Genomic DNA, 12,846 nt, shown 5'->3' with positions numbered 1-12,846 from the left:
GGTAAATATTTTTGACATGAAAACGAAATATACTAAAGTAGTGAAATATGATAAAATTAAAAACAAAATAAATTAACTTAACTTACTTCTTGAAATGAAAAATTAACTCGTTAATTTCACGTTAATTAAAAAAGAAATTTAGTAAGTTAACAGTTAAGTTAATGAAAAGCCAAAATTAACTAGTTAAGTTAAAAAGTTAATATAAAATTAACTTATTAACTTAACTTTAACTTTTTAACTCGTTAATGCCCAGCCTTGGTTAAATCCGGATACATATCTTTACATTTTTGTACACGACTTGGCGCTTTTAAAAATATTTTTTTTACGTTGGAAATTAATGAATCAACTTCAGAAAATTGAAATCTAATTGTTTCAGCTATACGATGAAAACCATGTACTAGACAAGTTAAATGTATCATTTTTGGATAAAATGTGTCCAACACTTTTCCCGCCTTACACATATACGGCGCGGCGTCCGTTAAAAGTAAAAGTACATTATTGTGTATTATACCATTCGGCCACAAAACACCCATTGCATTATTAAATAATTGACGTATAGTTTTGTGGTTGCATTTATCTAATTCTTCACAACATAACAAAAATGGTTTAGATGGTTCAGTGCTCAATTTTCCTACAATAACATTTGCGATATATCGACCGTCGGCATCTGTGGTTTCATCTATTCCAACCCAAATAGGCCCATCTCCAATGATATTTTGAATTTTCGAAATAGTTTCTTCATGAACCCCACTAACATAATTTTTTCGAAGCGTACTCTCGTCGGGAATTTTATGACCAGTATATTTTTCCATAAAATTTTTAAATGCAACATTTTTCAATTTAAAAAGAGGAATGTATACTGAAATTACTACCTACTACTTAGATAAGATATCGAAACGTAAAATACTAAAATAAAAATGGAAATTTTTCACTAATATAGAATACGTATATTTATTTGTAAAATAATTAAAATATACACGAAAATTGTACAATATTACATAATTTATGTATTTATTTGTAAAAAAAATGTAATTATCTAAAATATTTAAAAATATTTAAAATAAAATTAGCATCAGATTACTTGAAATTAAATGAAACGTATCAGAGGCGGACTTAACATTTTTCCGCCACTATAATAATTTTATTGACTGTGCGAGCTGTCCCCCACCTAGCTAGTAGAGCGGCTATCTACAATGTACCTACCCGGCAGCCCGAGGCAGTATATTTGACTGCCTTGGCTGGCGTTTTGCGCATGCGCCATTCACAATATTGTATGTGTTTACGCCGCACACCCTTATACCACCTCCCATGTGTTAACATAGGCAACGCCAGCAACTGCCTCGTCGAGTGTCGATGTCAAACTTCTAGTGGATGCCGGTCGCAGGATTAAACTCTAGCTGCAAGATTATAAATTAAAGCTTATAAATTAAAACGTTACTGCGACGTGATTACTTGAGCCATTCTACACTTTCGTGCAAGTTGTATATAAAAAAAAAATAATATAAAATATAAATTTAGGTAAATATAATTGTGAAATTATGAAAAACTAAAAAGTAAAAATTAACTAAAAAATTGCACCCCAATAAATATTACGTCCTAGGCACGTGCCTTGGTGGCCTATGGGTAAATCCGCCCCTGAAACGTATACATAATTATATCGAAAACTTTCCGATGCTAATACTACATAAAAATATTTATTTAAATTAAAATCCGTTCCCTATATATAATATATATGTTTATTTTAAGGATAAATAGTTACGTTGGTGCCGAGAAAGTCGACTGGCATAAAACTAGGTCAGAGTAAAAATAATGACGAACACCTGTTCTGTAATAAATAATAATACACCAAATACACGAACTAGTTAGTACATATCGCACGGTTCAGACTAAGCGGTTACCGGCGGGCGGAATAATAATCAGATATTATACCATTTTTAATAATAATAATTATAAAAAAAAAATAAGAGTGTCTTATCGCACGTCGCGCTCATAATGTATACCTGTAGGCTGTAATGTGTTTTTATAATAATTATTAATGCACTTCTCAGGGTTTTTTTTAGTGTGCAGTGAGACACATTTTGTGTAGTGAGAAAAGCAATTGTGCAGTGTAAATTGTTACTCTGTGCAGTACAAAAAAAAATTTCAGGCTGATATATTTTATTGTATATTATAAAACAATAATTGAATAAACTTCAGAATAAAAACAAATGTTTCTATTAAAATTAAAAATTGTTTATATTATTGATTATTAGGCTGTAGCCCATTTGGGTTGCGCCGGATTATTATACTGTTTTTTAAAAAACAAAGAAAAATATTTACCACCTTTAAGCACATGCTTGTGGTGGTAGAGTGTTATATAAAATTATAATTAATATTAAAATTACAACAGTTAAATATATTTATTAATTATTATTTATACAAGTACCAATATTGGAAATAACCAAATCGGAATTTTTTTTTTTTCTATAGTTATACGATTCCATTCTGTATAGAATATGTCCCTCTTTATATTTACAGATATTAAGTTGTAGTTTTTTAGATCTAGGTAATCTATGCATTTTTGACCAAACGCTTTTCTATAATACTAGCTCCGTTTTGACATAAATTCCCTATTTTCTCTTTTAATTATATATATATTATATACTCGTACAATAGTTAGGTTCTTACCTAGTCAATTGATTGTTTTTATTTTTACAAACAATTATTATTACAAATTACCTATTCCAAGTAAATATTACTTAGTAAGTATTATTATTTATATTTACAAACAAAATTTAAATTATTATTTACAAATTTACAATAAAAATAGTGCATTAATATAAAATCATTTATTTGGTATATCATGAGAGAGTCGGGATGTTTTTACATATCGTTTCTGAGTACCTATATGCAGTCTTATGAAAGTAAAAAATGTAGATAGTAGAGTATACAGTAGACAGATAGGTTAGTAGTTACTAGGTAGTATAGCCAGAACAGCTCACAGGGACAACTCCAGAGACATGATTAGGGGGTGACCAAGTCATAATTTTCAGAAAATGTCGATGATTTTTTTTTTTGTAATTTTGTTTTTAACATTATAAAATTGTTTAGAAATACAGCTTGGGGGGGGGGGGACATCTGGAGCCACCTCTGATAGGTAGTTCAAAGGATAACAGTCCGTAGGATTTGGAATGGAGAGAAAAATTCCATACTATAACCCAAGAGTGGGAATAAGTTTGTGCAGTCAGAAAAAATCATTAAAAAAAAACCCTGGCACTTCTTGTGCGTCATTTGCGTTGGACGTCACAATATATAAAATGTTTTGATACTAAAGTTACGTATTGGTATAACTGATATACATAATATTATATAAATATATAATACATTCAAAGGTGTACATTCTATGATGATGGTCTGGCTAAAACTTAAAATATTTATATATAGGTACGCTTAATAAGACACAGTATAGTTTACATAAATAATACACGGGTACATTTTCTTTTGTAATACTTTTCATATTATTTAGGTCAACAAATCATTTTTAACGGGTTATACTAATATACTGTAATACATATTAATATACTATCTTAAATTAGTTATTTAATTAAAAAATATACCTGTATGTGATTTGTATTCAATAACTACATTTGCTATTCCGCCAATAACGAAAATATCTAAAATTAGTATAGCGACAATTACTACATTCATTTTTGTAAATTCAAAATCGTTTTAGTTTCTTGAATTTAAAATAAACAATGCCTAGGTAATACACATTGTTAATTGCTTATACGGTATAATATATTATGTACGACACCACTGTTCACCACTGCCAGTACAAAGTGAATGAAATCACATGAAATATATTGACTACTACTGTAAATGTATTTTATAGTTTTCCGTTACCTGAGAGAATCTTCACAAATATTATCATGACTTTGTTGGGTCAAAGGTTTTCGCCATTATCGGTCTTTTCAAGTCCTATTAATTATTTGTACCAATTTTATAACAAATAGTTCGAATGTACATACCTACTATAAATATAAATTTACACTTTGATCCCTACGAACATTTGACGGTGATAAAGGCGTTTGTTCAAACTTCAAAATATATTATAATATGGACTATGGAGTATTATATTGATTCATTCTTCAAACGTAACTATTCTTTTACATATTTTGATGTGTTTCTGCAAATAATACGGTTTGATTAATTTATACCATTTATTGACCGTAGCTTAATATATAGTGTTCATTTTTATTTGAGCAGACATTATTTGAAGGTATGGGAAAAATAGCGCTCCTTACAAAATCCCCGAACATATTTTCTCATTTTCTTCATATATTATCAACTTCTGTAAAGCTCATTAATTAAAGCCGTAAATATAGTTAACATACTTGACACTTGTTAACATAATTTATTAAACTTACAAGATTAAGTTAGAAAATATTTTAAACTTGTGAGTTGTGTGTGTACTCGGCGGCCCGAGGCAGTATATTTGATCGCCTTGGCTGGCATTTTGCGCATGCGCCATTCACAATATTGTACGTGTTTACGCCACACACCCGTATACCATCTCCCATGTATTTCTGCCATCCTAAGCCAAAAGGCAGTAAGCGACAAAATTTGAAAAATGAGTTTATTATGTCAAAATATTCGTTATTTTAAGGCGAATTTTTGGTTTCCTTAGCAAAAATACCGTAAATGCAATAGATTGTACAATAAACGTGGTTAAACATATACGTATTACATATAACATACCTATATACATACATAAGGTGATTCAGAAAAAGTTATTTTTCTCAAAACTACTACATTGCTGTTTAACATAGGCAACTGCCTCGTCGAGTGTCGATGTCGAACGATCTAGCGGTGGCGGCGCGCACTGGTCGCAGGATTAAACTCAAACGGCAAGGTTATTATAGCTTATAAATTAAAACGTTACTGCGACATGACTACGTGGGCCATTCTCTAGTTTCATGCAAGTTGTATACGAAAAAAAATAATATAAAATATAAATTCAGGTAAATAGAATTATGAAATTATGAAAAACTAAAAAGTAAAAATTAAATAAAAAGTTGCGCCCCCAAAAATATTGCGCCCTAGGCCAGTGCCTATTGGTGGCCTATGGGTAAATCCGCCCCTGGGCGCATGCTCATTTATCATAATGTATTATAGTTCTGTTTAACTTATAAATAAGACTTTAATTTAATTAATATTAATTATATCACTCTAATTTTAATCATATTATTCTAATTTTAATTAATTACTTTAATTTTAATTATATTACAAAATTCATCGATAAAGCGCAACCGACTGAGCATGCCTTGGGTGGTTAGTACCACGGCTAAAGGTCTCGGAGTAACTGCAGGTATTTCACAGCGATAATAAGCGTCGTATAGCTTGCGCACACAGCTATCGCATGCTCTGTCAGTAAATGTTACAATAAAGATAAATACAGATAAGTACAACGCAGAAATAGATGACATTTTTGTCATACATTATGATTTTTTTAAATACGTAATATTATATTATTGATGACAAAATAATTTTTGTATTTTTATTAATTGCGTTTTTATTGTCAAGCATGCGGCCCATGCTGAGCATGCCTGGAGAATTCGCCACTGGTTGTTATTAATGTTGGAAACTATCAGTATTAAATAATCAATGATATCATTAGGGATCGGATTTATATGCAAATGCACATACTTATTGAAATAAGCTTTTTGAAATCTGATGAGGATTGTCTCCGATTTAGATCATTCTTATTAAAATAACACGAATTGTATTTTGCATATTTCAACGTTTTTACCTATTAAATAATTGTAATTTTATAGTGCATATATATCTGTTTTTCATTGTATTTTTAAGTTCACAGCCACATAATATCGATTATATCAGGTACGTATATCATATGGTACTTCGTCGTATAACAGTTTAAGTACGTATAGATAATCTGTTCCATAGTAGTAACATGGGTATAAATATTATCATTGTATATATTATTAGCTAATTTTTGATTATGAAATGTCCGTAACATGTTATGTTATATTCATTTCTGAAATTCTGAGGAAACTCTGAACGCCGCGTTTCTGTCTTTTTTACTCACTGCTCTAGCCTCTATATATCTATACTATTGAATTGCGGAATAAAAATCACCGGGAAAACAAATCCCCAGACTACAATATTACTCACAACCACATAAGCAAATGGATGAACAAATATTTTTTTGACGTTAATTAGGATCTATAACTACCGCATTATTAATATTTAATTACAAATACGTATATTACACTATATTATATCATTCAAAAAATTATATATTTATATATATATTCTTCGGTCAGGGACAATGTCGTCGCCAACGCACGGTTGTTGGTCACAGAGCTCAGTGATACAAACAATTTTCAGCGTATAGGGTCGTCCGCCCGCCGTATATGCTTCGTCGTCTGCCATGTGTGCGTTGTCTCCTGACGGATATCCACTTTGGGTGTGGAACTCGCAATTAGTATCTGAACAATTTTTTTTGACTGTACTTTTATAAATCTACTTGAAAAATTATAATGAATGGTACTTTTTTTTTGGGGGGGGGATTTTTATTGAGATACTGTCCTTCGAAATGTCGCGGGCGGCTGTAGTATGGAATAAATAGGTGTGTCTAGTTCTTGACGTCACTCCGCATTACGACGGCGAGGCGCTGTCTCTTTTATGTGATTATAATTTATATTTTGCTAGGCCCTTTAATATAAAAAAAAAGTACAAGTACAAGCGAGGCTTACAACAGTTTAAAAAATAGATTCCTACTTGAAATTCTGTATGATGATTAGACGCTTATAATAATTATTGATGTTTTGTTTTAATGTGTGACAGTGACTAAAAATTGTTTTTCTATATTACCTACATTAAATCTTTATGAATATTTACCATCTTTGTTTTCTTTGTGAACAATTAATTATAATATAAAACATCTTATTTTCGATTTAAAAAATTATAGTGACAACAAAAATGTTTGATAAAGCTTGTACTAGTAATATACCCAAGATAAATAATAATAATTATATGCATGATTACCTATACAAAAAACAGTGATTGTTTTAATGATCCTGAGCATAGAGGATCAAAAGCCCAAAGGTAAGTTTGCCATACACTTATAACATTTTCAATAGGTAATACCTACCTTACTTCTTAAGGCTTAATTTCAATATTTTACAAAATTCAAATTAAGTACCTACCTATATATACTTACTAATTGTATTTAGATCAACACGAGAAGGCTATGGTCACTCAGCTATTGAATATGTAGAACTACTGCGCCAAGGAAATAATTGTTTAGTTAAATGACAAATATGTCCAGAACATATAGAGTAAGGCAGAACAATTATAAGTTAACTTTAACTGTGGATAAGTAGGAAGAGAAAATTGTGGATGTTAATAATTGTGATACTACTGATATGTACTCATTATACCTAGTTATTTAAAAGTATATATTTTAAGTATTATGGTTAAAGTACAAAAATTATGTAAAAAAATATCTAATTTTTAAAATTATTCTGTCTTATTAAACTTTTAGGTGGATGTAAACATAGCTTAGCATTTTTCATGTATTTACAAGTTATCAGTAACGTCAGTTGATTCTTATTGGAAAATAGCTATCTGGTCAGTGGCGTATTTAGGAATTTGTCATGGGGAGGGTCCAGATATTTTTTAGAAAACAGAACTGCGGGGGAAAAAGCCCCCCACACCACCAAATTACCCTTTATTAAATAAATATACCATATATATGGGAATAAGGCGATTTGAAATTTTTGAGTTTTCAATATTATTAAATAATAATATGTAAAAAAACAAATTTTAAAAAAGCTGGCAAGTGGATGTCGCTTTGCTGTACAGTATGTTACAAGTGGGTCAATGTATAATTGATTCATTTAACTTGAATTAAATTATATAATATATTATTGTATAAGAAAAACGATTCTGAGTGGAGACGGTTTGTCAGTCTGAATATTTTATATTGTTATTATTTATTATAGTCTGTAAGTTGAATTAATATTGAAATATTAAAATTTTTTATTCGTTTCTATGATGATTAACAAAGCGTTAGAAATTAAAATCCAATTTTTAGCGGTTTTTCGTAATTTTTCGGTGGTTTTTCCCGTGGCATTAAATAACTATTGAGAAAATCAAAAAATGACCTCCCTAAATTAGTACCACCTTGATCCAATTTGCTAAAAGGTACTATGTATTGAAATCGAAGCACTCCTTCTTGTAGAAATTTTGTATACAAGATAAAAAAAAAATAAACACCATTGTAAAACCACTAGCTTCATTGCTCCGCTCAGAATCTAATATAGTTATGTTATAACATAACTTTTCTAAAAATATTTTCTAAAATACATTACTACATTCACAGTTGATCTTAGATAACTTTTCAACCCTTTTAAGGTTGAAAAAGATCTCTCTGGAGTGGCTGTAGATAGGTACTGGCAAAGTACAAAACTACAAAATATTTGAATTAAAAAATGAACCCCGTATTTTTCAACCATTTTCGGTACCAAACTGATAAAAAAAATCGCGATATTAATCTAAAATGTTGATAACTTTTTTTACAAAATCTTTCGTATCGTATGATAAAATTTGTTTTTATTAATCATGTAAAAACACAACATTTAACATGTATGAGACACGAGTCAATGGGGGGGACACATATTCGCATATAGCTATAATTTAAAATAAACTATATTAATTTTTCAATATTTCTAATCAATAATATAAAAGTGAGTTATTAGTTATTATTTATTATTTTAAAAATCTATAAATACATGCACGTGATTTTACCTACATTGACGTCTAAGAGGTTGCTTTTAAGTGTTGTCAAGTTACTTTTTATTCGACGATATTTTTTAGACTTGAGTCCATTAAGTATTTTAGATTTCACAGATCAGCATATTGATGTAATAATTTGGATTTGTCTATAAAGATTTAATATTGACAGCGAGTAACTATTATTTAAGCTGATCACCGTTTTTAAAGACACATAAACCACAGTAAAGTTATTGTTGTAAATGTATCATTGATTAAATCAATATTAAGTATTTTATTATAGAATATGTTTTCGTTTTTGTTTACATTTAGGTAATGGCGATTTGAGTTACTTCATAAAATTAAATATCACGTGAATAATACAATAAGAAAATTAAATTATCAATGAAGCACGAGACGTGAATATAGTATAGGTAATATTATAGATACTAGCTGAATATGTGCACTACGTTGCCCGTTAAATGTACCAACTATATATGACTCAAACTTTGTTCAATTCGCTATTTAATATTCGGTGTATGGTGTTTAAAATTAATCTTAACTTTTCCGTTGCCCGGAATAAAAATTCTGATTCGCAGCAGTATATTATCAGGTAGGCAATCTACCTGCGATAGATCGCGGACCCCTAGTTTGTACGTAAGTGTATGATTTAACTCTAAAGTAAGTACCAAAGTTATATCATGTTTGTCGTATTCTACATTTCTACTTATGGTGGATTAATATAATCAATAGCTGATCCCGTGCACTTCGTTTCCCAGCAACCAATAATTATTATTATAATAGCTTCAAAAGTCATGGCAACCATTTGTAAACAAAAATTTCCGTCGGAAATCTCAAAATTACTGTTTGAGCCCCTCCCGGGGTTGGTCTTTTTCCTTTTTAAATTATCCTATCTTCTTTATATACAAAACATTCCATCGGAAATTTCAAAATAATATATAATTGGTTGCCATTATAATATGGACACACACACCGACGGAAATCTCCAAATAATAAATAATTGGTTGCCATGGTAATATGGAGACATACACAGACGGAAATCTCAAAATAATATATAACTCGTTGTCATGGTAATAAGGACACACACACCGACGGAAATCTCAAAATAATTTATAATTGGTTGCCATGGTAATACCTATGGACCGAAATCTCAAAATAATATATGAATGGTTGCCATGGTAACATGGACACACAGACAGACACACTGACATACATTCATTTTTATATATATAGATTGGTCGTGCAGGGCGCGCTTCAGATCAAAAAACAAAATAAAATACACTAGTGAAAAGGTAGGTTAATTATTTACATTAAATATATGCATTAATGTTTAATGTATATTGTATATATACTGTAAACGTATCCATTGATATATGTAGTATACTTAACTCATATAGGCGCAAATAGCGTTTGAGATTTGGGGGAGGGGGCGAGCTGAATCCCAAATATAATAACATTGAATAAGCTTAAATTAATATTTGGAAATATTAGAAGCGGGTGAGAGGGCTTAGCGTCTAAAGTTCCTCCTCCTATTTGTGTCTATGACCTAACTCTATATCTTAATATAATCTTAAGTTATATTAACCGATAATATCGTTGTTGGGATAGATACCTAACTTGATTTGAATGCTGACGCCCCTAAGTCTAACGTAACAAGTGTGTAAGTAACTATAATATACGTTTCGTCAATATAAAAAGGGATATGTGGGGAGCAAAACTTTTCACGGCTTAGGTACCGTAGGTTAGGTAACCCCAGGGTCCCTAGGGGACAAACTACTAATTGAAAGCATTTAATATAGTGTTTTGCACTCTTCTGCTTTTCCTATTTAAGAATCTGATGTCTATAGTTATGTTATAGGGACACTTTACTGTAATAACGATAGATCGATGTTCGTTTGATCGAAAATGGCTAAAAAAACATTTTTACAATATTATAGTCGTAACGGTGTATTGTTTAAGCCATTCGCTTGAACGTAATTTTTTTCATCCAAATAAATACGCTTTTGTTTGTATATCGACGGTGATACGTTTTGTATACAATAGTTGAATAGTTTTTAAGATGTTGACATAGCACAACAAGGTTTTCTACTTTTAACAACTTCCTGCCCAGAGGTGGATCCAGGGGGGGAAGGTCAGCTAACCCACAGTTTTTTTCCCACTTAAATGTGGCACCTCGAAATGGCAAACTATTTATTTGAAAAAATTTTGTACAATGATCAATTATAAAATAATTTTAAATAATAATAATTTATAAAATTTACACAGGCTCAAGAATGTTTCTATACAAATATACTATTCCAAATATGGTTTTACATATGATTAGCAAATCGGGGGATATTTTCGATTTTTTGTCCAAGCAATATTCAATTCTAAGTATTTTTTTCTTCTAAAAATGCGCGTTATATACTAAAAAATGTAGTTTTTGAAGTTTTTCATCAATAACTTCAAAACGAAGTTTGCCGGACTTTTTTTTTTACATTCTTACAAAGCACCCCAAAACACACATTTAAAAAAAAAATTTAAAAATCGAAAAGTTGCTAAAACAGAATCGTTCCGATTTTTTTATATTTTTAAATGAACATATATGGGGGTGTGGGGGGCATCACCCCCACGGGTTACTTTTCGTGTAATGTCAGGAGGGCTACAGCCACTGGTACTTTCTTAACATTTTTAAATATTTCAAAAATTGTAAATTGTTCTTTTTTTCCGTCTTCTTTTTTTCCTTGGTCTTTTTTTTCCGGGATTCGTTGAAAATAGTCGTAAAAATTAATTTTCAAAGTATCGTATCAATGTATTGAGTATTTATTTATTTATTAACATCAAACAATCATAATTAATGTAATATAAATTAAGGAATAGTATAGTGTAGGTACTAGTGTAGTAAAGCATAGATTAAACAGTGACGCCGGAGTTTTTAAAATGTGGTCGGGCAATTTTAAAATTTCCCGGCCTCAATATCTTAATTATTTAATATAGAGCTGGTACCCTAATATACATTTATTCATAATCACGGTTTAAATATACTCATGATCGTATTAAAGTTATGAAGTAAATAAAATATGACCAAGGCCACATTTTTTAATACATTTGTCGGGGATATTTTGACGTGTCACTAATTATTTTATATAATAATAATTATTATTCAAACAAATTATTAGGCTAAACATTTATTGATTAGGTATATCATATATACTCGTATTATTACGTCCTAAATTTCTCAATTATCTTCATATAAATGAGAAAACAGAAGTACTAAAATGTATGTTATTAGATACATATAAATAATTCATTATTTTGTCATTTTTAAACTACCTGTATATATTATACTAACTAATGTAAAACTTTGTCATAATTGAACCTAATTTTTTCTTTTCTGTTATTAATTATTGTATATAGTAGGTACTACTATAGGTAAAAATTATAAGACATGTCATGTAAAATCATCATAATTGACTCTGCCTCCAACTGAAACTTTGCTAATATTAGAGCTGGTACCTAGATAAACCATAATAATAATATGTCATAACTCATAAGGCATACAGTGTGAATATTACTAAATGATTGTTTTAAAAATAAAACTAAATTATAAATTATATATCTGTTGCATAACAGGTTTGAATTTAATTGAATGTATAATGTACAATATAATATAATGTATAATATAGTATGAAACTATAGGTAACCTTTATGTTATAGTGTTATACTGTATTAGGAAAAATAATTACCGGTTGTTGAATGTTGACGATTTGTTGTTAAAAACTTAAAACCTTTTTCTTACAAGTATATCATGAAATGTTTTTTAAACACTTTTTAAATTGATGTATTTGTATCATAATATATTAGTTTATTTAAGGTACATACATTTTAAATAACACACCTTCTAATTACCTACTACTTGTTACCATAGGCATCTACTAGGCAAATATCACAGTTTTACTATGTCTAGACTTAAAAATAATTTTTAAAACAATTTATATGTTGTTGAAACTTACTTGATGAATCTTCACAAAAATGTACATCTTTTAAACATAATATTATTTGAATAGCGTC

At 29.6% G+C, this 12,846-nt stretch overlaps 1 protein-coding gene across 1 annotated transcript in view; it reads right to left on the bottom strand.

Annotated features, from left to right (window-relative positions):
- LOC100167115 overlaps nt 1–3,851 on the bottom strand; it is a 16,046-nt gene extending 12,195 nt beyond the window's left edge. Inside the window, exon 1 of the mRNA XM_008185975.3 lies at nt 3,597–3,851. Within this exon, the coding sequence (XP_008184197.2) occupies nt 3,597–3,687 (91 nt within the window). The 5' untranslated portion in view covers nt 3,688–3,851. The remainder of the gene's footprint in view (nt 1–3,596) is intronic.
- Nucleotides 3,852–12,846: the final 8,995 nt, after the last annotated feature.

This window comes from Acyrthosiphon pisum, chromosome A1 (assembly GCF_005508785.2).
Source record: "Acyrthosiphon pisum isolate AL4f chromosome A1, pea_aphid_22Mar2018_4r6ur, whole genome shotgun sequence".
Taxonomy (NCBI): Eukaryota; Metazoa; Arthropoda; class Insecta; order Hemiptera; family Aphididae; genus Acyrthosiphon; species Acyrthosiphon pisum.
This window is presented reverse-complemented; position numbering and strand designations above follow the sequence as displayed.